This window comes from Austrofundulus limnaeus, unplaced genomic scaffold, assembly GCF_001266775.1.
Source record: "Austrofundulus limnaeus strain Quisiro unplaced genomic scaffold, Austrofundulus_limnaeus-1.0 Scaffold262, whole genome shotgun sequence".
Taxonomy (NCBI): domain Eukaryota; kingdom Metazoa; phylum Chordata; class Actinopteri; order Cyprinodontiformes; family Rivulidae; genus Austrofundulus; species Austrofundulus limnaeus.
This window is the reverse complement of record NW_013952664.1, coordinates 665,798-693,263: the sequence shown is the minus strand read 5'-3', so window position 1 is coordinate 693,263 and position 27,466 is coordinate 665,798. Positions and strand designations below refer to the sequence as shown.

At 39.7% G+C, this 27,466-nt stretch overlaps 1 protein-coding gene across 2 annotated transcripts in view; it reads right to left on the bottom strand.

Moving 5' to 3' along the window:
* Positions 1 to 4,497: 4,497 nt before the first annotated feature.
* LOC106526159 (membrane-associated guanylate kinase, WW and PDZ domain-containing protein 2) overlaps positions 4,498 to 27,466 on the bottom strand; it is an 83,726-nt gene continuing 60,757 nt past the window's right edge. The window contains exons 2-3 of one of the 2 annotated variants that reach the window (XM_014020666.1): positions 10,030 to 10,146; positions 4,498 to 5,538 (exon numbers count right to left, since the gene is read on the bottom strand). In XM_014020666.1, the coding sequence (XP_013876120.1) occupies positions 5,468 to 5,538; positions 10,030 to 10,146 (188 nt within the window). In that variant the 3' untranslated portion in view covers positions 4,498 to 5,467. Of the gene's footprint in view, positions 5,539 to 5,641; positions 5,852 to 10,029; positions 10,147 to 27,466 lie in introns of those variants that run through there. The other variant, XM_014020667.1, reaches the window with a different exon arrangement.

Here is a 27,466-nt window from a genome sequence, read left to right as displayed (position 1 = left end):
CTGACTACATTTTCCCAAAAAGGCAGCATACGTAGCCACTCCCAGGTATAAGGGGCTTGTCACTCGAAAACCTCGATAAGACGCCGACGTCTCCTCTGATGGCTGATGAGGAGCGCTAGTGTCGTGGTAGCAATATGCTATGTGTTTACATCCATTGTCGCTATGTTTGTAATGACTTACCGCGAGAACAAGCRTATTCACGCAYGACTTTAATAGCGCTTCTTACTTAACGGAAACACCGCAATTTCAAAACTGTTTTTCGACATTAGCAAAATACCGACAAATTTTTGCACACATTTGCAATGGAAACGCAGCTATTGTTGTGCAAGTGTGCAATGGAAGATATTTTCTTTTGTGTTGTTGACAAGGTTATATTTATAATTTTGTTCCATTGATGCATTTTTATTTGCCTAATTATTGTCCTGTGTTTTATCATAACCAACTAAACACAACAATCCCCAAAATATTCAATGAACATGAAATTTTAAGTAAAAAGTATTGGTACAAGCAATACTCGCCCTGTAATTTGATTGATACCAAAAATTCCTCATTTTGCCCACCTCTAGAGTAGATGGCTAAACATTGCTAAGATGATGTATGCTAAACGCTTACAATAAAACCATTTCATATATCTCACATGGCATAAACAGTTGGAAATTACTGAGTGCATTCGGGACGCTGCCCGCCCCTACGTGGCAGTAAACCGCTCTAAAGAGATTTGGTCTGTCATTGACCAAAGAGATGTCCTTTCAGCCTCAAAGCCTCTGGCCATAAATATTAAGGGTGTGGGTCGGCGTGTCCCCAAGCTTGTCAGTAGGCAGAATCAAACACTCTTTTCTGTTTTCACTCAGCAAACTAAAGCAGCAGTCCTTGAGGGATGTGGAGGGAAAAAAAAGCTTGACATCTCAGACAACACACACGGTCAGTTATTGCTCCCTTTATGGGTTTTTATGGAGGCTCCAAAAACAAAAATAAAAATGGGATTGTTTTCTTTATCTAAGGAGTTGTTTTAACAGCCATTCACTAAAGCCCTGATTATYTACATATAGTAACCATAACTATACATGTCAGGCCTGTTACACTTTAGATTTCAACAAATGGCATCAAATATGATAGTATAGTTAATGTATATAAGGTGTCTGAAAGGGGGTGAGTTTTTTTAGAATTTGCAAAAAAGGGATTGTTTACTTTTACAAAACTGTCATTTTGCTCAAGATAAAGACCCATCCATTCATTGGGCAGCACAATGGATCAGTGGTTAGCACTGATGCCTCACAGCAAGAAGGTCCTGAGTTTGATACCCGTTTAAGACCTGGGGTCTTTTTGTATGGAGTTTGCATGTTCCCCTTGTGCTTGTGTGGGTTTTCTCCAAGTATTCCGGTTTCCTCCCACACATCAAAAATCTCTAATCCTCTTTACCCATTTTTTTCTGGGTCACAGGGGTCACTGGTGCAAAAGGCAGGATTATACCTGGACAGGTCGCAAGTCCATCACAAAGTCAAGATATAGATCCAAGTCACTGAGTTAAAATACATTGTCGAAGGAAACTGTCTTTTTATTTTGCATGAGGTAATTATTTCCATAAAGTTTAACTTTACATTATTATTTACACCCTCTTTACATCTATCATGTCCAAATGTGTGCCCTATTTTTTAAGATTTAGTATTTGCTACAGCAAAATTTTAACTATTCCTATACTTCTATCAGTCAACTACAATTTGCACTAGTGCTATTCTGTGACAGGTTTAAGGTTTTTGTGGTTATTTAACAAATTCTAAGACGTGAGTATAAATTTTAGAAAACTATCTGAGCCGCACTGGACTGGACAAAAATTCAAACGATGGAAAAGATCCGACCAWGTGCTTGAATTTGTTCGCCTCAATGAGGATGTAAAGTGTCTAAAATGCCAGTAAAGAAATGAAGAAAATAGAAAACARGAAAACTATTTAGCTGCTTTGATAYGAAATGAGTGAGGGATTTATCTTGGGTCACCTGAACATGATATATTTTCATAAAAAGTAAAGACAGGCGCAAGAAGAATGCAAGTGGAACCTTGAAACAACTTCAAAAAAACAAACAAAAAAACAAACAAAGCTCATTTTGAAAAATATTGCATTCTCTCAACTGTGCTTTGTCACTGTTGAAAGAAAAAAATAGTAGTTGTCAAGTTATGCTTTGGTTTAAAATGATAGCCTGAGGTCTGCAGTTCCATTTGCTTTTTCAGAGATAAGGTTAGGAAACGGCACCTCTCTGCACCGTCTGCCAAAATGGATAGCAACCACTTAGAAAAGAAAGAACATGTGAACAGTACAGTTTGGAGAAAGAAACTAGACAATTTGGCATTTTAGTGGTCAGATTGAAAACACAGCACTGCAGAAACTTCTAATGAAAAGTGCTTTTTTTTTGTAGTTGCTGCGTCGACGAGTTCTTTAAGAAAAGATACTAACAGCACAGTCTGCCCAAAGTTGAGACGAGTTTGGTGAGAAATAAAAGAACTAAAAAAAAAGGCAATTCAGGAATTCTGCAGTAAAAATCTTCATAAAACATGGTTTTAAAATAAAATACACACTGCTCGATAGGTGATTTGTTGAAGCTGCACACAAACAGCCTTTTCCAAAGTACTGTCACACCTCTGATTGACTGAGCTAAATTTTGCYGTATTTTGCCAAAGGCTTTGCAGAGGCAGCGCTCGGTGAAGACGACAAACTTAGACTTCTTCTTATAAACACAATTAATGAGTCGAGCTTCTGTTTTTATACTTTAAACCACTCGTTTTGATTATCTGCCATTTTTTCAGTGTTGATCATTAGATTCCAGGAATATCCCACATCATGCAAAGAAACAAACTCTATGATGGCTTGACATTTTTAAATCAACCCTAACATAAACAAGAAGAACTAAAAGGTTTTAGAGTTACTGGAAACTATGAGTGTTTAGGTTTTTCCTTAAGGTTTGTTTGTCACATTCCTCCAAATACATTGGATTATTATAACGAAGACGAGRCAGGAAGGTCTCATGGATTCCTCTTACGATAGCAGAAAACAGGAGTTTTGCAAGCGGGCGTAGGTTGTGTAATAAAACCCAATTAGGGAGCAAATTTCACACCTCTTCTTCTCGTCTTTCGGCCACATCTGCCGCCAAGCACTGAGCTCTGAGTCACGTTCGCCATCCGGCAAATCCACATCTGTGTCCCGCCTTGTCAGTCAGCCTCGTTCACCTCCATCCACCTCTGCACCCCGCATTAAGAAAGCATCCTTCTTTTTTTTTTTTTTGCGAGCTGAAGGTGTGTGGATTTCATTTCAAAACAAGCGTGGTACCAGGTGCTGGCCTGCAGACTTTTCTTAAAAGAGCCGAGCGAGAGGCAGGAGGGGGAGGAGGAAAGAAAGAGGGCCGGCCGGGATTTTTGAGAGGAGTCGAGTCTCTGACGCAGACGGGGAGTGGAGACGGTTGCCATGGAAACCCCACCCTGCCCCGCAATAAGTCAATGAGTGAGTGAGGAGAGGAAATTGAGGGCAGAGTGAATGGGAAGACCGTGAGCTCTGGAGCGCTGAGATTTTCCTTATGTCTGTGAGGTATAGAAACATAAAAGAAGGAGGAACATCACAACATCCCCTTGAGCCCACTTATCTTCTATCACCACCATGCTGGGCCCGAGCTGGACTCTCACAGCCAGGACTGGACACGGGTCTGGTCTGGTTTCAAGGTATATCACAATTTTTTAAAAGTGCAAAACTAACATGGTTACCAACTGTTGTTCTAAYACTCTACAGCAGACGTGCTACCAACCTGCTACCAAAACAACACATAATTTTGCAATGTGTGGGGAATTTTTTTAGCAGCAGTAGTAAGAGTATGAACATTGTTTTAAATAAATCACATCATACTTCTTTATATTTCCATTTCAAAGGCAGGCCAATTTACTTTGCTGTGTTCAAAGTATACAGCACTGACTTAGACGGTGGCAGACTAAGCCAGGTAAGCACATTTGACAGCAGTACAGTGTTGTTGCATAAGATACTAAACCCTTGTGTCAATCAAACGGCACTTTCTGCTACATGGTTGTTTCTCACGGCAGGCAGGGGTGCTTTTTTTTTTGGCACACCAGCAGATTTGAAATGAAGTTGATAGTTTTAACTTTTAAAAAGGTGTTSACCTCTTTGTTTTTCCTATTGACCAGTATTATAGTACAAGCATTTGTCCACATTTCTTTAGATGCTCCCCCACTTTTGTTTTGTGAAAACTAGTACAGTGTGTGAATTATACACTGTTAGAAATATGAGCCAAAACCAGTGACTGATTTACAATGGCTTTAAACACAGATGGCAACTTTTTAGATTTTGTAATACCATGAAATCAWAGTATATTTGCTCAGTGTTATCATATAATCAAAATCTCTATCTGATCCATACCTAGAGGGTTTTTTTCCCTAGCTTTCTTTAACATTTAATGGCTCTACATCACAAAGAAGCTATATAACAAATTGTTGGACTCTGAGGAGCTTTTACTCKTTTTATTATCCTGATTAACTTTATCTTCTATCAGACATCAAGCTAAGGAAAAAGATATGTCAATTAGCTGGCAAATACATTTCAAGAGGATTTTATYAGGATACATAGTTGACTTGCATATTGAGTTTGTAGCAATACATTAATAAAAAACACTGAAACAGAACAATTAATAAAAGAGAAAGGTAAGCAGCAGATAAACAGGAACACTTCCTGCTATGTTGGCGAACCAAAATAATGAAACCAACAAATTCATTTGAGTAAAATTCTCATTTGTATGAAACCTCAGCATAAAACATGGTTGCCACAACCATGAACGTAAACTGTTCCAGTTGGTGGCAAACTTCCCATTAACTGCCATTCCAATGCCAAAGCACATTAAAATATATACACATATACGTATTTGCACAAATGAATGAACAAAAGGAAGTGAAATGTAATAAATGTCAGAAACGTGTGGACAGTTTAAACTCATATCACAAAATATACCCATCATACGACCACATTCARGAATGTTCAACAAAATGCTCCTTTAAAAAAGTAGCAACCTCTGTTTTCAAGCTTTTTTCTGCTCTTGGTAAATATATAGTGGTCATGTAAAAATTATTAGGGTGTCAAGTTAAAATTATCTACTTTTATTTAAAAATGTTCAGAAGTTATCGGTGCAGGTTTATTTAACCCTCCTGCTGCCCTTGGGTCAAAAGGACGAATGTCGGAAACGATCCCCAGGTTTTGAGCTACAAATTTTAATCCCAGGGAAAAGCTTGAAGTAACCAGTTGCATTTGTTTATTGAACTGGTTAATACGAGGTTAATAAGAAGAAATAAAATGTAGAATATAAAAAAATTCATTAAAAAGGACAGAAAAAAGTGTTAGTTATTACCTTTATATTAAGCCATGTCTGAATAAAATGGTAAACTTACTCTAACTTTAAAAAAACATTGAGAAATTTCATAATTATATCATCGTTTTCTAGAAAGCATCGTTGTTTCTTCTGTTCTCACATCCTCCGACAGTGATAGTAGGTGAGAAACTGAAAAAGCAGATCATCACCAGGTCATATGCAGGTATAAAAAGCAAAAAGGATGTTCCATTATTATTTAAAGACACCTCATTTGATCATCACTTAGTGCTTTTCTGTGTTCACAGAGCCAAACGGTGAGGCGAAGAATATGAATGAAGAGCGTGTGTGATAATGTGAAAGGAAAAAGTGAAGGATAAAGAAGTTGGGGAGCAGTTTTTATGTTGCCCTTCGAGTTACTCCCTCACAATGTCTTCAACTCTTCACAAATCATTTCAAATTCTTCAAATGGTTAGCCAACATTTTTCCTGCTCGTCTGTGGAGCCTTTAAATGAAAAGCACACAAATTATAAAAATTAAAACCAAATTTTCAGTTTCTACCAAAATATTTGAACCATTATTGGTCTGCGTAGCACACTTAGCAACTACTCCTATTTTGCTCAGCTCTCCATCAAACCTACGTGGATTACCAGACGGTAGGCCTGATTTCAACATGGGCTCGGACTATTAACACGCTGACCTTGGATTCCAACCAGGCAATTTGTCTAAAAGTTGGCACAGCCTTAGCTGCYCTCACTGACTCTGCTCAAGCTTCATGATTGGTATGAGTGGCAGTAACTCTCCCACTGTCGGTACATCAGCCTTCATCCCTGGTGAAAAATGTCTTTTCTTTACCACTCAAAGGTTATGTTTAAATTGCTGTGATCAACTGCTTCACATCCATCACTTGTAATTTTCTTCTCCTTTTCCCCCCTAGTCTCCATTATATTTATTGCACATCAAGGCAGGCCTCAATGGAGCACTTTCCTTATCAATTTCGCATAGTTGTTTTTTTGTGTGTCTTGTTTTCAAGTCGTCTTCATGAATGAAGCGAAGATGAAAAAAGTGCCAAAAGTGCTTACCACGTATGGCAATCTGCTGGAAGTAAAATGCTATGCAGTCTTCAGAACTAACTGTGTAAAAATAACAGTATTTGTGTTTTCCTTGGTTTGGTTGGTTTGGTTCCATTTGGCTGCAATGCATGCTCCAAAATTTCACTAAACCCCACACAATATGACTCAGCGGGTTACCAATCTCCATTTGTGTATTGGCCCATTTGTTCATCTTGCAGCAGAATCTGTCCCTTCCTTTATCTTATTTTCAGCCTAAGATACACATTCACCCAAGCTCAGTCATGACTGAAGGCCTTTGTAGGTTTTTTAATGTCAGTCTATGTCAAGTCTAGTCAATCCTGATCCTCGAGGTCCGCAGCCCTTCATGTTTTACGTTTTCCCCCCTCTCTGACACACCTGATTCAGTCAGGGAATTACCTCTTCCAAGTTCTGCAGAAACCTGAAAATCATCCATTCATTCAAATCAGGTGTGTTGGAGCAGAGAAACAAGTAAAATGTGAAGGACTGTGGAGCTCGAGGACCAGAACTGGCTATCCCTGGTCTATGTAGAACAACTGACCTTGCCGATGTGCATGTGTTCGTATTCATATCGTGGCCGAATGTGCAATAGCACTGACTCATCAAATCAAAAATGTGCATTTAGTTCTTTAGTTGGCAATAAACTGACATGAATTTCCTCTTTCTGGATTTCTTACCAGAAATTTTAATTTGTTTTGAACTTGAATTCAACATGATTTTTGGTACCACCATTCGAACAATGATGGCACACCATAGTCAGCACAAAAAGTCTCAACAGTTTGCAAAAGATTATTGGTCATTTTATGAAATGGTTTTGCAACATGGCCTCAAAAACCAGTCTTCCTTTAAGTGGCTTGTGACTGTTCACCTACCAACAGAATCTCACTCCCGACTCATCACATACTGACGCTTGTCCAAGGTTCCCTCTGCGTCCGGTCTTCACGCATTGGGTAATCTCCTCACGTCAAGTTATTGACGCACAGGGCTTTTCCAGGTGCGGCTTCGGGTTGAGGTCCATGGCTAATATTGGGGATCAGGATTACTGGTTAGTTTTAGGTGGTGAGGTCAGGGATAGGATGTCTAGGGATAACAGAAGTTAAGTTTAGGTTTTGGGGCGGTTTGTTGTTGTGCATTTTCTACACGTTTCAAAAATGGTTAAAATTAACAATCACGGTTAATGGTTAATTTTATGTATTGAGGTCAGGGATAGGATGTATAGGTCTACTAGAAGTTAAATTCAGGTTTTGGGATGGTTAGATGTCGGACATTTTCAACAGTTTTCAAAAATACGACAATGGACTCCTCCTTGTTCTCATCTCGTCAACAACTGACGCGAGGGGGTTATCCAACGCATCAAAACCGGACACAGAGTGAACCTTGACAAGCGTCGATATGTGAYGAGTTGGGAGTGAGATTGACACACATACACACACCAACCGAGTAAGTTATATCCTGTGAAGAGGTACGTTTACACAAATGAAGCTTGCATCTTGAAACCATAAGAGGCGATGTGTACAACTAAGGCGCTTTGACGTAAAGGTCTACTTAGGCCTAGATGATAAAAACAGCTTCCCGACCTCTCACGGTCCAGCTAAGCAAGGTGTGATGGCATCATCTAACTCCCTCACTCTGGTGATTGAACAACAACCTGTTGAGTAACATGTTTCACCACCGTGCCTCAGAACTGTTTCAAAATAAAGAACGACGTGGAGTGAAAGAAGAAAATGAGTGCAGCAGCTCCAGAGGAAATTGTGGATAAAAGAGGAATGGTCACGTCACCAGTTTGGCAAGATTAATCAGCTTTTTTTCTCCTGGTCCTTATTTAAAATAGGTAAAACAAACAAAATAGAAATCATCACCCAGCCTTAGCACTGCCCATAAAATGCATTTGACATCTCCCAATCTAAACCCCATGAGCCATCTGGTCATTCAGAACTTACATCGCACCCTTGAGCTGTAACGCTGTGGTTTGCTTTTACATACAGTATATCAACCGTTACAGCTCTGAGGCTACTTCCCTTGGCAGCTCAGTTCAATCATTTCAAAGCAGAATGAAGCTTTCTCATGTTCAGCTTCAAATTATTTGAAAACGAGGCTGTGAAATCACGACTTGCCTTTTAGCTTGTTCCCTCAGCAGCACTGGGATCTATTGGTGAAGCTTCATTAACTCACCTTTTTCCACCTCTCTTTGTAGTTTGTCTACATTGAATTTACTCGTATGGTTTCTACAGCTTGGGTCTATCGCTTCCTCCCGTTTACCCTTTGTTCCCTTTTATCTTTTACCTCTGATTTGTTCTCCTATTTACTTTCCCTCACTCTCTACAGCTCTGCTATCTTCAATGCCTCACCAGCAGCAGCTCTTCGAGTGGTTATCAGGGAAAATTATGCTTGTGTTGCAAATAAACAGCGCTTGTCTTTTTGTTTTTTCTTGATGTATTCCGTTCGGAGGGGGAGATGAGGAAGCAGTTCCAGTGAAATCCTCTCTTGGCCTTAAAGAATGTGCCTCCATTACGGGATTCAGGGGAGAGTTTGGCTACCATACAGCTGGCCCTTATAGCACAGCTAGCGCTAGATAGGAGCTTGTATACACGACCACCAAAATTAACAACCTACAGCATTAGCATCACTTTCTCTAAGCTTGTTAAAGCACCAAAAGATTAATAAGGGCCACACGCATATGCAGCCTAGAAACACAGACAAGCATTTGATTTGAAATGCTCTAAAAACACATTCAAGAATCAATAGCTTAAAGCCTTCCAAATCTCATCTTTGATGATCTACACAACACTCAGTTACAACTGTGTGCTCTTCTGAGGCTCCTAATGCAGCTAATTAGAAAAGGAGAGCTGCAGTCAACACTTGATTTTTAAGAGTCCACAAAAATCTGATTCCAGCTAAAAAGCCAGCACTCCAGAAACTAAATGACTTTCCATACAAATAGATAGAGACTGAAACAAATAAGGAACAAAAAAAATTAATCACAATATTTGATCAAATTTAGATTTCAGAATATAAACAAATTCAGAAGCAAGCAGCATGAACCAGCACCAGTCAAGAGGCTCTTTTTCCAAACAGCTACTTACCAAGTTATTACTTTCCCCCCTGAAGCTCCAGAAGCAAACTAGAGCTCATCTCAAAGATTATTACATTACRTCTGTGAGATATTTGGCAGAAAGATTTGTGGGAGGATAAACCTGACAAAACATTCCTAATTCCAGGTCTATTCAGAAGCTTCATCTTGAGCTTTTCTCCAATGTGAAACTGGCCTTATCGACRGACTGCCCAGCTGATGTGGATCTTTCAAAAAATCCCATGACTCTTCAGCAAACACAGCCAAGAAAGTGGGGATTAATTTCTCAACTGTCTGTCAGATGGTAATTTATGATGGGGTGCTCTTGTTGCAAGAAGAAGCGGTTTAACAACAAAAGACATTTTAGGAATCAGAAGCAATTAAAAYTTGATTAATTAAACTGTGATGTGTAATTTCTTTAATTCAGCAGCTTTTGTCGCCCCTGGAGTCCAGAACTCTATTCCAACTGCACTCTTATTAAAAAAAAAAAAAGCTGAACAATGGGAGGATGAAGTTACTCACAGGGGATGGTGCGGAGGTAGAGGTTGTCCCGTATGATCTGCTGCAACTCGTGGTCCACGGAAGCTTTCTGGAAGCGCAGGTTGAGGTAGCGTCGGAGGTCCTTGTCTATCACGCCCCCTAGAGCAGGACAAACATCATAAATGAGCAGATTCTTTATTACTGAAAGCAAATCACATCGGTCGTGTTGTTCTTGTGGAAGTTAATTTCTTATGAGGTGCTTGTAGTATTTGTCATCAATGCAGGTTACATACAATGATGAGATGAGTGCCCACGAGCATGAGAAACACCCAAATTCAACAACAGGCAGCTATTTAAGGCCCTGGAGAGCAGTTAGGGGGTTGGGTGTCTTGCTCAGGGACACCACGGCATGTGGGCATGGCATGGAGTCAAACTAGTGACTTTCTGGTCCCATGTTGGTTGGCCCACCACTGCACCACAGCCGCCCCAAACATTGGTATCAGTATCAGGATACCACTAGTTCACGTATTAAGCTGTATGCCAGCATTTTTACAAGGACTCCTACTATRAATTCCCCAATACTCTAAACCAATATCAATATTGAGAAACTGGTATCAACACACAACTGAATGTGTTTCAATTTACATTCCAATTGAAAGTTTTGTCATTTCTATGTTTAGGAAAGTTGTACGAGTTGAGTATCTTCTCTCAAGTATCCTTTTTTGTTATTTTAAAAATTTACAGCTGTACCCTATATRTCATGCTGTATTTTATGTTTGATCCAGCCATAGGGGCTGTAGGCTTATAACTCATTATTCAGTATCGGTACTTGGTATCGACGAGTACCCAAACTCAAGTACTCAAACCCATACTTTTAGGGACACCACTACTTGCTACAAATTCTAAGCTAGATATGAGAAGCTTGAGATGTTGTTTTATATCCTAACTCTGCTTTGAAGTTTAACTTGCTCCCTGACCTGCCTGGTGTGGTCTTTGGTCTTCATGATGCCATTTGATCACTAATGTAATTCAACAAACCTGACCTTCACAAAACAGCTGTATTTGTACTGAGATTAATTACACAGGTGGACTCTAGGTAACTAGTTGTACTAAATTTTGATACAAATATTGTCACACTTTTCTGTTTTTATTTGTAAAAAAAAAAAAAGATCATGTATCATTTTTCCTTCCACTTCATAATCATGTGCTACTTTGGTCTATTGCATAAAATTCTAGTAAAATACATTAAAGATTTTGGTAACAAGGAGGTGAAAAATCAAAACACTACAGTTGGATGTGCATACAAAGTGGGTTTGAGCAATTAGCTTGAAGAAAAAAAAAAACACTGCTGTGATTTTCATAGATTCTAGGTCATTTGCTGTTGCAAACAATTTGATGTCCCCCTCTAAACTCCTCTGAACCGGCAGCCGGGACTAATGAAAACGCTTTGCACTCACTCGRATGCAGCATCTGTCAAGCGCAGCCGAGGATTGGTGGAGGTGTTAATTGTAGCGCTGGTTCAACACGTGTGCTGAGGCGTCTGCATATAAATCACCCCACGGCCACTACCCAGAGGCCTGCTTGTATTTCTTTATTTATTTTTCAAGCTTCCTTTTCGCCTAAGCCAGCCCTCCTTTCCGCCTCTTACGTGTCTTGAGCAGTTCTGTGAATGGACCCGGTAAAGTTTTGCTGCCTCAGCAGGACAGACAATAAAAACGGTGATGAACGGTGAAGAAATTAAGATAAAGGGATGGGAAAACAATGCACTAGGACAGGGGAAAAAAAGTGATTATCAAATGGACAGAATTTGTATTAGAACCACATTTTAAAGGGGGAGGCGTTATTCGTGACCACCACACTTAAAGCTTATCCATATACAAGGTGGGTTTTTTTTAAAGCAGAGGTGCTGCAAAGGCGGAAAAGACATTTGTCTAACCTTCAGCATCCTGTTTAAAATCGCATTTAGGCACAGTTCCACCCAGCATTAAGCCTTTTTCCTCTCCTTCCTTTCCTCGTTAGTGTTTCTAAAGCATGATACAGTGCATACATGTCAACACACATGTGAAGACAGGTGACACTGCAAGAAACGTAACAAGAGGTGCAATCATTTAAAAAAAAATAACCCAGTTTGGAAGTTTTTGGTCACATTGGCAGCATGAATTATTAAACATTGTTTTTTTTCTCTCTCTTGTGTTCTAGAAAACACTGCACACACACAAGATCATCAGCATGCATCTTGGACTAATTCGCAGAGTGTTTCATTAAAATCATGCCAACCTGAATTAGAGCAACCAGCTGCAGTGCATTTTTTTTACATTTGCATGAGAAAAGAAGCCATCGAGTCTGCATGCTGAAAAGGTGAGCACGCTCAAAAGAAAGAGAATAATAATAATAATAATAATCACAAATTAAATACAGTGGACAGCACCTCTTGCACAGCCAGCAGCAGACTGAGGGTCCCTCTTTCCACTGGGTTTGTGATGCAAATAATTTCCACTGGAAGAAATCTTCCGCCGGATCTTTTGGCGCACACACACTCCCTCTTAAGAAAGACTCCTTCCTGTCCCTCAGGTCCTCAACTCCGTCCCCCGTTTTGTCCAATCAAGCCACTGTCAGTGAAATCACCTCCCTGCTCTCCACGGAGGAATGGATGAAACAGGAGAGAGCGGCAGAAATGACTGAGGCAAAAAAAAAAAAAGATGAAAAAATAAAACAAGAATAGAAGAAGTGTGTATGGGTGTGTGAGAATGAGGGAGAGCGTGAAAGAGGAGGGGAAGTAGTGAGCGAGTGAGTGTGCTGGAGCACAGATTCTCTCCAATGGGGACCGATCACACTAGTATTCCTGTTTCTCATGAAGCCAGATTTTTCAGGTCCTGTATCACCCCCCGCACGCAGCGCTGGGTACTGCAGCTGTTCCACAGCTTCCATATGACCTTCTTCTACAATTAGCAACACCATGGAACTGAAGTTTCATCCAAAAATCAGCTCTGTTCCGCGTTCTTTTACATCTACTGAACATGGTTGTTATTTATGCTTCTTTCTCTTTACCCCTGGTTCAGAGACTGTCGACTCTTACCCTGTTCTGCTCAGGCTGATTTCCATTCATCTTCTTCCATTTCCCTCCTCAACAATGACATCTTTTCCTACATGTCTGTATATAGACATTCCAAGGCTGAAACATAATTCGACCTGTCAGCTAAATCAAATCATCTTTAGAGCAGTAAAAATAAAGAAAATTTCACACAAACTTTGTTTTTTTGCTTGTTCAATAAACTATTCTTCGGTGTCAAAAAATAAAATCAATTACAAACCCCCACCTGAAACTGATTTTCCCTTTAGGAGTGCTTCTACGAAGACAGCGTGAGCCATAATAAAAAAAATAAAGCTTCTCCACATTTTTGATTTAACTGACATGTTGATGTGCATCAGTGGCATTTTCTTTTTTCTCTTCTGTCAACAAAATCAGATGATTTCACACTTCACCTGTCGTTTTTGGTTTCCTCGAATAAATCAAAAATGAACCGAACACACGTCCACAAGAAATAGGGGACTCCGTTTCCCTGACATGACTCGAATAGTCAGCCAGGGTCTAGCGCTTCATTATCGCACGATAATAATCCAGAGAGTCAGTTGGATTACTATTTAGTTTGGAAACAGTGGACAGAATTATCAGAGTATCTGAGGTTATAAAGATAAGATGGAAACTCAGCATCCAGAACTTCATGTGCCAAGAATATACTGTTTGACCAGCAATCAAGATTACAGACGACTTTTTGAATCCAGTTAGCTAAACATATTCTGATGCACCTTTCCTCATATGGTCTTAAAAGCAGTGGTGCCCAAAGAAATCTATTTTTGAAGGGAGCCATTGAAAATCCAGGGGCACACCAAAACTGAAATCCATTACAATTTCAAAAAATTCTATGATGATGTTCTAAAATGCTGATTTGAAAACCACTGTAATATAATAGTTAAGAATTTGGTGGCTCAGTGGTAGASCTGTTGCCTCTCAGCAAGAAGGTTCCCARATTGAATCCTGGCCAGGAACCCTTCTGGGTACAATTTGCATGTTCTCTCTGTGCATGTGTGGGTTTTCTCTGGGTACTCAGGTTTATTCCAACAAGACCAAAAATGGATGTATGGGTGTATCTATGCATGGAGTTTGAGTCCAAGAGCCGTTAAAAAAATTATTTTAATTAAACTTGTGGGAGCCACCTAATGTTTGGACAGATCCTTGCTCCCCTTCCCCCAATAAACCCTCTCTATGCTTGTCTCTTCTCTTCTCTCTCTTTGTCTCTCTGTCAACCATTTGAAGGATTCAAATGGAAGTCTCTAATTATTGGATGTGTTTTCAAATGCAAAGATTGCTATAACGTAGTTTTATACAGATACTACCACACCAAATCTCAGCTTGGTGTGGTAAATAGTGAGAGTCATTCACAACTAACTCGGAACAAGCAGCAGATGATGGGTCTTGGGAAGWCTGAGTCGGGTCGTGGGGGCAGCATATTGAGCTGGGAAGCCAAGACCTCTCTTTCCTCAGCCATCTCTTCCAGCTCTTCTGGGAGGATTCTAAGGCATTTCCAGACCAAATTAGGCACATTAGTGTGTCCTATATATTCTTTGAGATCTCCTCCCAGTCAGACGTACCTAAAGTACCTCCCTAGGAAGGTGTCCAGGAGGCATCCTTACCAGATGAACCACCTCAACTGGCTCCTCTCGATGTAGAGGAGCAGTGGCTCTACTCCAAGTCTCTCCTGGATAACTGAACTCCTCGCCATGTCTCTAAGGAAGAGTCCAGCCACCCTGTGGAGAAAACTCATTTCGACTGCTTGTAAGCCCAATCTCGTTCTTTCGGTCACTGCCCAATGTTCGTAACCATAGGTGAGGGTAGTAAAGCAAACCGACCGGTAAATAGAGAGCTTCTCCTTACAGCTCAGCTCCCTCTTCATCACAACAAATCAGTGCAGTCTGCAATCCTGCAGAAGCCGCACCCATCGGTCAATCTCACCCTCCATTTTTCCTCCACTTGTGAACTAAACACCAAGATACTTGAGCTCCTCCATGTGAGGAAGAACCTCGACCCCAACCCTGAGAGCACAAGATCATACAAGACATACGTTTTACTAAAGGTTTGACAAAAATGGCTGTAACTGGTATTTCTCAGAGTGAAATTAGTTGCAAACTCTGGCATGGAAGAGCGATATGCATTCCTTCAAGGAATGCTAAGCCTTTCATTCGATATTTGTACTTTCTGCACGTATGCCGTGTCCCTCTGTTTGGTCTTGCACATGATGCACCATTTCAGCCCCTCCATCTGCTTGGAGTTTAATTCCACCGGTGCAGCCATGTGGTAATAGAAGAAAGTGAACTTTTGAACCCCTAAAGCACTTAAGTTAGTGCACCCAGAGGAAGCATGATTATCCTACGGGTCATAAGCATTGGTTCGTTGTCATTTTACTGCCGTTATGATAGTTATTAAATGCTCATTCTGTAAAAGACTGTCGGATCAGCTGGAGCAAGAGGCGCTTTTTCCCAATATGGCTCAATATTTTTCTTTCAGGGTGGTTTCTCACCATTTCCTCCACCTCTGACAGAGATGTTATCGTTATCACGATGTGACTGTTACCTGACACCAGCGATTGAAAAAAGGTGGACAATGAGCAGAAGAGAGACACAGATGGTTATCGAAGAGAGAATGTGACACTATCAGACAAAATCTTCTGGCTGGTTGATAAGACAATCAGCCAAACAGTCCTAGGCTAAAAGGTATAGATTTTTTATGTATCCACACTACTATTGTTTTTATTGCTTTCACTTCAACCTTAAGAAATAAAAAGCACAAAAACACTGCCACCTAGACATCTTAAAGCATCTTAACATAATACGAGATTTAAAAAAAGGATTCATCCCCCGCTATTAAGAAATCATTATTTGCAAGTTTGGAAACAAAAAAAGCAGTCACTAACTGCTTCCTTAGCAGATGGGTGAATGAAAATTGTTGTTTTTTTCTGGCAGAAGAAGAAAATTCCCCATTTAAGCTCAGCAGGTGTTTGGTAAGTCTCCTGGGAGGCAAAGAGGGAAAGAAGCAGCCTGAGGAGAGGCCAAAAATAAAAGAGCAGCTTGTTCATTCAGGAATAGAGGTTGTAAAGTACAACTAAACGCTTCGTGCATAATCACAAACTGATCTGGATCACAATCTGGACATCACTGATAGATAATGGGTGTCAGTTTTGRAAAAAAAATGCTGAGGTGTACGCTGAACTCAAGGTCACAAAACAGATATCTGAAAACAAGCAACTTTTGTTTTAAATAAACCATTGATGCTCCTTTATTCTTAGTCCATGAATGGTATACAACTGGACCRTACTGTAAATGGATTGATTGAAATTAGTTCACTGAACTGAACACCACTGTTAGTAATCCTATTTCCAAGCCACTACTGCAGTATAGAAATTCAATCTTTAATACACACGCTACAGATTTTTTTCTTCTCATACAAATATTCATAGGAAACGTTAGATTTTTTTTTGTGTGTGTAACTGAAAACAGCATGAGAGAATATTTTAGTCTGGTACATGGTACATTCTGTTTTAATAAGAAAGCGTACAATGCAGTAAATGTCAATATGAACTAATACAGTTTGGTATTTTATGCTCATTATAAGGCTTTATTTAAAGGTTTCCTGTTTTAGTTGTACTTCAACTGTAACTAGCAATGTCTTAACTTTTACTAACTGAAATATTAGCAAAAACAACTTATTTTTTGGTGTCAGTTTTTAAAAATGTATTTTTCTACTGAACTTGAAACACTTTGTGAACACTTACCTTAAATACTTTACTTTCTAAACTCTTAGTTTGCATTTCCACTGGAAGAAATCTAAATCTAAATGAGGTAATGTTCCTGTTTATTCAAATTACTTTATGTAGTTTTCTTTTTTATTTAATGTGTAGCTAAATCAGCCTTTAATGACTATGTTCTGATTGAGTTATAAAAGATTCTTTTTGAGTACTGGTGACAGAAAGGCAAAGCATACAAATTCCTCATCCTCTCAATGTTTTTGGTAGATTGAGGTCTGTGTGAAAATCAAGAAAACATTCAGTAATTCCTTTGTTTTTGTATTGAGCCCAGCTCTTTCTTGTGTTGGCTTTAATGTCACCCAGATGGAAAATTCGTTCCGCCAGCTGTTTATTGCTATTCTCCTAATATTAGCAAAACAGCAGCACTGAGACACATTGTCGCCCGTAATCAGTCCCTGGATTAAACATAAAACAAATGAGTGAGAGGAGCTTGTAAAACCAAATTCTGATTTTATCACATTAGCAGTTTATAGAGACAAACAAGTATTCTATGGTAAACGGTCATTAGAAACCCAAGACTTGGGCAGCAATGCAACAAGTCAACTCTACAAAGCAGAAAGCTCTAAACTTTTAACCCTATCAAGAAAACATTTGTCAGTCAGCTTGAAGGTGTAGGGGTCACCTCGAGTGAAGAAACAAGATTTAATGCCTTGAAGCAGGCCTCGGACAGGCCTGACGAGAGGACAGGAACTCTGTCACAAGTCGTAGTAACATACTAATCTTACTTTCCTCCTTTCCTTGTTCTTAATTTGCCAAAACTTAAGTTAAAAGTGCCAGTAAAATCTTTTTCAACTAATCACCATTTGGGGGTGATGACTTGCAAAATGGGGGTAATGTGTAAGAGTGAGCTTAAGGTGAATCAAGCTTTTCCCACATCTGTCATACACAAGGTTATGAGGAAACTTTTACCAAGGTATTTCTCATTACTTGTTAATATCTTGACTGTGCGAAGTGAAAAGTGATACAAGTGAACGTTCAGACGAGTTCAAGTTGATTCATAAAAGACTATGCAATCATTTATTTACACAAATTGAACAGATCATAAGTTACACTTGATTGTGTTTATTCCTATAACAAACGTCTGAGTTAAATGAGAAAACCCGCTTCCGAATTTCAATTCACATCAACTCAGATTACTTTTATAGAACAGTAAAACATCAGTTCTGATGTTAACAACCAAACTATTTTACTGGCACTTTTAGCTTAAGTTTTGGCAAATTAAGAACAAGGAAAGAAGGAAAGTAAGATTAGTATGTTACTACAACTTTTACTTTTATCAAAGCGTGGGTCAACCGGAACTGCACGTCTTTTCTAAGCTCAGGTTCCACATGACACRTCACTCCGAACACATCAGCTTTTACCAGATGATGGCTTCTTAAGGTACCCTCAGGGTAGGAGCTGGCTCGCCTCCGATCAGTCGGGGAACTGATGTCGGCTTGCTTACCGGTCATTGGCGAACAGGTGTTTTTCCAGGTAACTTTCGTCTGTTTCAGTCCAAGCTAGAAAAATTCAAGCCGTATCCGGTTCCTCCTTCCAAAATAAAATCTCCCGTTGGGAGTTAAAAACACACGTAGAGGCTTGGCCTCGGGTTGAGAGACCACCGGCAGGCATGCCGGGACCCTGGCTGTGAAGTCTTCCCTAATTAGCTCATGGGATCACACTTTAAGCCAAACTGAGGTTTCTCCAGAGAGAATCCCAGCTGTCTTCCTAGGTTGGAATCAGGAAGAAGAGTGCGTCGCTCAAAGCCGTCCGGGTTAGTAAAAGAAACGGACGAACTTTGGTTCCGCCCTCAGGCTTAGAGATAAGTCAGAGAAAGAAAGATAAAGATTTGCCAGCCGGCGCCAGCCCAAGGTTAAAATTCTGTGGTTGTTCAACAACATGATATGATAACCTCTTTTCCTGTGACAGGCATTATCATGATTTAAAAAATGCATAAACATTCTTAGTTAAACAACAAATGAATCACGAACAGAAGAGATTGTTCTGTCCATTATCTGATTAAGAGAACTGAGGGGTTCTCTTCCACGGTTAGAATGACCTGTCATGGCCTAAATAGAGTTCAGTTTGTGACAGAGGTCCTGTCCTCTCATCAGGCCTGTCCGAGGCCTGATGAGAGGCAGTAAATCTTGTTTCTTCACCCGGGGTGACCCCTACAAAGGTGCCATCATCATTTCTGACCACCTTTAATGCCATTGCAAGACATCCATCATTTTAAAGTAACAAAACACTGAGCTTGTGAATTTATTTAAAAAAAAMCAGAGCGCTCCAGCAAACAGCTGTTCAGATAATCAGACTAATTAAATGATCAAGATGGGCTTAAAAAAGCCTTGCCAGTTTTACCAGAAACACACAGCGCTTTGTTGATTAGCCTTCAATGAAGACGTGTGAGGTGCCAACACTGTGGTGAAAGGGCCGGAATCCATGAACACCAACTGGCTTTCAGATGGAGAGCACATGCACACAGAGATGGAAATTGAATAGTTTGTAACATTTTTTGCTCCTGTTATACACAGCGATTTGAGTAAACGTGCACAGATTGGTTTTTTGCTTACCAATACACAAAAACAAGGTGATAACATAAAAACACATGCTTAGCACACAAAAAAGGGAAGAAATTTAGTGTTTGGTAAATTAATGCAATGTCTCTTGGTAATAAATCGTATAGTGGATGCCTGATTGGCAGCACCTGGAGGCACCGGAAGCTCAAAACAAATGTCACCAGCAACAGGAAAATAACCGTTTGGAAGAAAAGCTTTGGCAAAATTTTCATGTGCTGATATAAATGTGGTACCATTTAAAAGGGGAATTTAACAGGCAAGATTTATTGCCAAGAAGCATTGTTACAACAAAGAAACAATCTACACACAGTCTCCATGTCCTATTGTCCCCGTTACAGTGCTGTTAGTGTGAGTATGACTCAGCCCTCTGAACAACAAGTGGCCATCAGGACACTAACGATTGGTCATTAGACTGCATGTAAACAACAACAAGATCCAYAATGCAAAAATACTGTTTTTAARGCTGAGCTTACCTTCAAACTAAAGAAGTCTCTAGGAGGAGAGACAAAAAGTTTCAACAAATAACACGTCTTTGTCTCAACATTGTTAGACATATGTAAGAGGCTTGAACTTACAGAGCACTTTATCAGGTCTCTGCAGACTCCAAAGTACTTCAGACTTCAATCATTCACCCATTCACACACTGATGGTGGTAAGCTACATCGTAGCCCTGAGGCAGATTGGCAGAAGCAGAGCTTGTGCCACCGGGCACTCTGACCAGCAGGTAAGACTGAGACGGAACAGGGGATCGAACAGACGACCCACTAGTTACAGGACAACATCCTTAACCACTCTTCCACAGCTGCCCCACACAGCCCATTTCACAAAAACAAAAAACTAGTCTGAGAGGTGATGCAATAACTAAGACTAACATTGGATAAAAACAATGTTTATGGGTCTTAAACTCACCCAATCAATTCTAGCAAACTCAGTCCATTAATACAGCTCCAGTTCACTATCAGAAAATATTTATTTCAAATGAAGTAAACATTCATTAATTTATTTTTACGCTTATCCGAGGTCACGTGAACGACTTGCCGAAGAGGGGAAACCCAAACATCCATCTAGCCAGCGACACTCTCCAGGCCAAAAAGAAGAGATCGTTTCTCCATTGAGTTGAGTCTTCCCCAGGGTCTTGTCTCAGAAGAATGAATGAATCCAAAAGAAAGTATTGTTAAACCAATGGACAGTCCTGATGAAGTCAAACAAGCTCAATTGTGTGTCAAGAACACACACACACACACAGCCCTCGCCTCCGGATTGCCCATAAAAACAAAGTATCTGGTCCCTGCATGGCTTTAGTCCAGGTTGTGGAGTCATAAATCATTTAACCTCCAGTCCAATTTAATCCAAGTTAGTGTTGTATTGAGCTACTTTTTAGTACCCCTTTTGTACCTTTTTAACATCTTCACAAAGAAAAGCAGCCTTTTAATGCACTGCACTCACTTTCTGAAATGAGCTGCACCTTTACAGCGTCTCCAGGTCCCACAGGCGATTACAGACTGCACCTTCCTTCTGTTGCTTTCAGCTGACCAGTCTTAGCTCCCCTCAGCCCACCAGCTGCCTTCTGGTGAGTGGGCACGCATGTGTTTTTGATGTTTATGTGCAGGGGAGGAGGGTGGGGGGGCTGTTCTGTTTTAATTTGGGAACGTTACCCCAAAAAGTGCTGCTGAGGCAAAAACGCGTCCTTTAGTCATCTTGATGCTGTGGACAGATGTCACATTACTAAATGTTACTCCACTTAAACCTAGCAAAATTTTTAATTTGCTAGCATGACGATATCAAAAAAAAGTTGGCTGAACTCCACTTGAACCTGATTTTGCGAATAAAAAGCATGGCATTACACAAGGTGCCCCCTGCTTGCAGTGAGCAAATGATTTGCATGCATGAACACTAACTGGGCGAGYGAGAACCAGCTGGGATTTGCATGCGAGTACAAAAAAAGACAAACGTTGACAATCAACCTGCTGTAGTGTTAATGAGCGAAACAACAGAGGGGACCCCTCGTTTGAACAGAAAGTCGCTGATTTTTCTGTTCATGATAGACAAAAGCACTGATGGTATTCAGATGCAGATCAGGCAGTGGTAGAAGTAGCTTCAATTTGCAAGGTTCAATTTTCGTAGCTCTCGTTTCAGTGGCCTATAGCAGTGGTGCCACCTGATGGGACCCCCAGAGAGCTTGTCATGGAAGTAAGAAGGGGAAGGGGTGGGGGCTTTAAGGGAAATAGGTTGGAAACCACTGGCCTTTATTATTGTGTGTTAACCCTGTTTACTAATCTTGAATGTTTTTTTAAATCCATACCAGCCTCTACCGCACCACCATTAGAAACCGCCAGAATATAAAACGGCGCTAAATCATATTCAAGCCTCTTTACTTATGTATCCCACCTTTTAACAAACAGGCATCTGCATATTTGGCAGCAGCTGACCAAACATCAATAGTGTCTCCACTCTCCAAGGGCTGAACTAAATTTAGCTGCCCACATTGATTTGTTGGGTTGCTGTAAGATGCTTCAGTTTTATTTTGGTAAAGCATTCATGTATATCGTACTTAAAAAAATGCTTCAAACAGGAGCATCACAAGCTCAGGCATATGAACCCATGAACCAATTTTTGTTTACATTTTGTAACACGGGATTTCCATCTATTTAAATAAACTTCAATTCTCTTTGGCCCCCGTTTAAAATTTTTTGGATCTGCCCTGGTCTCAGAACTGCATCTGGCCTCCTGCCCAAGCTTTTAACTGCATTCGGTTCCCGAGCAGCCAAGGAAACATTACTGCCATGTTCTCTGCCAGTACTGCATTAAATAAAATTAAACTACAAAATAACTCTGGGTGTGAACACGGCTGTCTCATGACTTGTTTCTTCTTTTCTTAACAGTTTARTTTTTCCTTTTTTAAATATTCTGCCTTGTACTGTATATACTTTTTCAGCTTTTTTTCCTAATTCCGTTTTCAGTTTTCCCCACATTCTTCTAGAATTGTACAATAACAATCATTTAAGGAGTTTATTTTATTTTGTTTCTGCATTTTTAAGATTCAAAAACAGGGTCTTTGCCTGAAAAAGCTGCTATAAAAGTTTGTTTARAAGAACTGATTACAGTTTAAAAAATGAATAATAAAAGTTATGCTAATTTCAGCACATGGAACAATAACCTTGAATCTAAGCTTTGGATGAATTTAAAGTGTTTTGAGGTTAAAACTAAGTGAATATGATTGAGACTCTTATTGTGAAGGGCTGAAGGAAGTAATAAACTDGGATTGGTTCAAGAAAATGCTTTGTGTTATGTTGCTGTACCCAGTAAATGTGCACTCAAACTGGATTTTAGGGAAACAAAACAAAACAAAACAAAAAAAAGAAACAATTCAAATGTCCATTTGACAAATCAACATAAATAGTTCAGTCTAAGGAATAGGGTTGGGCATAATCGTATCGTGTGCAATTAATCGTCAGAAAAACATTAATTGATTAATTTTTGGCAGTTGACAATTAATACGATTAATGTCGCCTGGCAGACTAACCACTTGGTGTTCCTCTCTGATTCAAATATGACCAACATTTTAAAAAATTGTGTAATTTATTTATCTATCAACACAATTTAAAGTTTGATGTATAGCCTGAAGTCTGTAATTTTGACACAATTTGGAACAGATTTTTACGAAGAGCCAATTTTCTCCATATAAATTGGTCATGTGACTAGGATACAAGGGTGTCCAGGGACTCTGGGGGATTAATCGTCAAATTAATCGTTATCAGCTAAATACCACAATTAATCGTGATAAATTTTTTTGCCAATATTGCCCAACCCTACTAAGGAAAGGCAAACATGACGAAAACATCTAATAGTAATATAAATTTTTGGCAACACTTTCTAATCGCACCATGCTTTTTGAACAGAACATGGCCTCCAGACATGTTAAAAGTTCAAACAGGAAAAATTCCCAACTTTGTTGCCTTGACAACAAACTCATTCCTATCCCATTACCACGCTGCCCGAAGAGACGCAATGAAGCAAATCCTACACGGTTATAAATAATTCAATTTTCTCTGATTTCTTTTAAATTTGAATAAAAACACCACATGGAGAACAAAGAGGAGGACATGTGCAAAATATACTGTATCTCAAATCTCCATTTGGTCCTTACTTCAAATAAACAAACCAGTTTAATTAATATTAGGGCAACTGGAAAAACTAATAAAATAARCATGTTGGACCTCAGAACTGACTAAAACTGGCTTTATTGCCAGATTAATTAGAAAWTTTTTTTTAGTGCGCACAACTCAAATTTCCTTATAAGAAGGGAGAAGAGTAAATTGGTGCCTGGTTCTGAAAAAAAATGGGATAACCAGCACTCCAAAAAATACARTGGTATTTTTCTGGAGTGCTGGTTATCCCATTTTTTTATTTGCCAGATTATCAATCTTTTAGCCTTTATGATGAGCCTTTATGATGAGTTACATTTTCATTTCATTGAAGCTGCACRGATAATAAAAGGTCTTTGGTTTCCTTAAATGAGGGTTGAGTCTCAGTGACTCAAACAAAGTTTCATAAAAACAGAGACTATTGATATTAATGGGTCACTGGGTAATAGCTAAGCCAAAATGTCTTTGTGTTTACCCCTCTGCATCGTCGGTGATACAGCACAGTTCTCATTACACCTTGCTGGGGCCAAGTTTAATTGAACTAACTCAATCAGAGCCCGGGAGCGCTTCGGTCTGCTGAGCTCGGCAGCGCTTGGTAATAGACACTGATGGGGGAGAAAAGATTAAAAATGCTGCTGCTGGATCACACTTTGCATACCCCCCTCCCCTCCCCCCATTCCCAGTTATGTTTATTTGCTCTGGCAGAGATAAATCACAGGGAAGTGATAAGGCAGCCATGTAAGCGGCTCGTGTTGCGCTCCGAGAGCAAACAGAGACCGAGACGGGGTTTTTCTGTGTAAATGTTTCCTTAGCAAGTGTTAACGCCGTAAAGTGATGCATGCGCAAAGTGAGCTGTTGAATATTCAGCTCAATTATGTTTTAATGAGCTGTGACAATGCGAGGCTCAGAAGGGAAATGTCGGTGAAATATTTGCTTGAAATTGAATTTTAAACGGAGGAAATTGCAGGAGGGAGATGCACAGAGGGAACGTCTGACTCCACGCACCCAAAACTGTCAAACTTTTCTTTCTGTTCCTCCAAATATGCTATGATTTCTCACTGACACCTGAATACACTTCCTATAAAAAAAAGTTAGCGCAGTTTGACCCACAAAGCTAATGTAATTTCAACAACTGCCAACAATAAACTGCGCTGTCACAGTAATCTCCACACGCATCCAGTCAAAACACACTCCGAAGGCCTTTTTTCCTCAACTGCAATTGGCAACCTGACTCCAGAAATTACCGCCTCTGAGTTAACATTCCTTAAGCGCGATGCTTTAGGGAGTAAAAACCAAAACAACAAAACAGAGAAACTGAAAAAAAAAAAACAACAACACACGAATACAACCAGCTAATTTAACTCCGCATCCTTTTAGTTTAGAACATTTGGAGAGCAGTGTAAACCAGAAGCTGTGGGTGAGCGTTGATCGCGTGAGATCTTCAAGAGAGATCCTTGTCAGGTCAAATCTCAGTAGGACTTCGACAAATTCGTCTAAAGCTCCTCGCTGCTGTACGGGGGGGAAGTTGGTGTGCAGAGGAAGTTTTTGCGGAAGATGTGTGTTCTATAGCCTGACTACCTAAAGAGTTTTACTAAGTGCTCAGTATCTGGGGCAGAATCCTGAGGAAAAGGTCATCTGCATACTTTAAAAGACGGCATGTAAATCTGCTGCCTTGCATTTGCATAGGAATGAAACTGTGTTTAATGTTTAGYCTCAGCTCGGTTCAAAATCGGATTTGAATTTTCTTTGGCAGCATTCAACACAAGAGTGCGGAAAAGGAGAGATTTTTCTGTGAATTCATCACCAAATCAAAACCAGCAATGATATTTTGGTTTTGGAACAAATATGTGGAAGAGGACTTSGAACTTTAACATATGTGTCAAAACTAGGGCTGGGTGATAAAACAATAACACTGCAATAGATGTGATCAATGTACAATAGAATGTTCATAATTTCCCTGAACTCTTTTTGGGGGATGTAAGCTTAGGTTATAGTTGACGCGACGCACAGGGCGCGAGGGGGTTTGCGTCAAAAGTGACATAATCGCAGCATCCCCGCCCCCGCGTGTTGGCTCCATGTTGTTTCCTAGTGCGTGGTGGTGCACCTCCGAAATATTTGAAACTCCGCAAAGGCTGCGCGCCACTCGTCRCGAAGGTGCTCTCGCTGAACAGGTCCAAATGTACCGCCATCTGTATGATCCCTCCATGAGAGATCATAAAGACAACCAGATGGCACAAAACTCATGGAAGGAAATAGCAACGGCTTTAAAGAAAGATGARTTAATATGCCGGACGACATGGAAAGATATTTGCGACCAGTTTGTGATCCTGGATGAAACAAACCAGTGTGGCTCTCTGAGTTCGTGAAGCGCAGAGAAACTGATAATATGGAAAAAGAGGTAAGTAAATGTGGTTACTTTATGTGTGACGTCAAGCGTTTCTTCTTCTACACTCTTCCCGACTACTTTTCCGCTGGTTTGGCACCGTACTGCCGTCTGTCGGTGATGGAAGAACAGCGATAACATGAACCTCTACTATGTTTTCCCACAGTGTGCGGCTCAGGAGCGCATGTGGAAGAGGACTTGGAACTTTTTAACATATGTGTCAAAACTAGGGCTGGGTGATGAAACAATAATACTGYAATAGATGTGATCAATGTCTGATAGAATGTTCATAATTTCACTCAACTCTTTTTGGGGGATGTAGGCAGAGGAYWGGCTTTAGCTGCTCGACCTTTCATGGCCCTTCTAAGCAAGGTTGGTGGCATCAGCCAACCCCACTCACTCTTAGGTCAGCTAGCAACAACCTGTTGRGTAACATGCAGAAATTGAGGTAGAATTTGATGTGCATGACCGTCTGCTACTGCTACAACACATGCTCTAAGCTTTAACGGATCACACAGGATCTCACAACACTGTCCAAAAAAAATTGTATGAATGGTAATATGCATTCCTTCGAGGATGGTTGAACATTTAATTGTGGTATTAGTATTAGGTTCAATTTCTTTTTTTCTTGCTGTAGTTTTTACCAGAGGRCCATCCTTTTTAAAAATGGTCCATTCCAAAAACTGTTTGAAACACAAAGTACCAAATAAATCCAATAAATTATGCYCCATGAATCATGCTTATATTGAGTTCTACAGAAATGCAGAAGGCCTTTGAAGCTGAAAATAACCTCTATTCCAGGCCACTTCCCAAATGTGAAAGAGTTTATTTCTACATCAAAATGTCAAAAGAAGCCTGAAATTCAAGYTGAATGAATAAAAGACTTGCGGTGGGGTGAATTCAATTATGTGTTTGATATGAAAACGCTAATATCCTATATACGCTATATTTAATAGGCCTTATCGCCTAGTAAAACAGTTTATGCATTCTAAGAGTTAAACACATCTACAGCTCAGTTTTTCATTTTGTAGAAGACCTTGTTTTTGTATATTGTTTAATTATGAGCCACGTTTTATCAAAGTGTATCTTAAGTTGAAAGCAAGTCCCGTTAGTGAACAAATTTTTAATTAAGTAGTAAAATGTGAGAAACTGACGAAATCCTTCCTTTTGCTTTGTTGTTTTATGATTTAAGTGTGTTGGATCAACACTTCAGGGTTCGACAAGATTTTATTTTTTAAATGTTACCTGCCCGACATACCTGCCCGAAACAAAAATGTTCAAATTTTGATAATAAGAAAAACGTGTACTGTACTTTGTCCTACAAAAATATTAACATGGTTATACAGAGGTATATGACATCTGATTAAACAGATGCAAACATTTTAGACTGAGTTACTAACAGTCAATTGTTTTATCAAGAACATCTTCAAAAAAGTGTTTCCCTAGAGTATTGGCCTTGGGGGTGGGCTTTATGAGAACAGAATGATCAACAGCAGCAGCTTTGTTTTTAATACAATTTACAGAACATGAAAA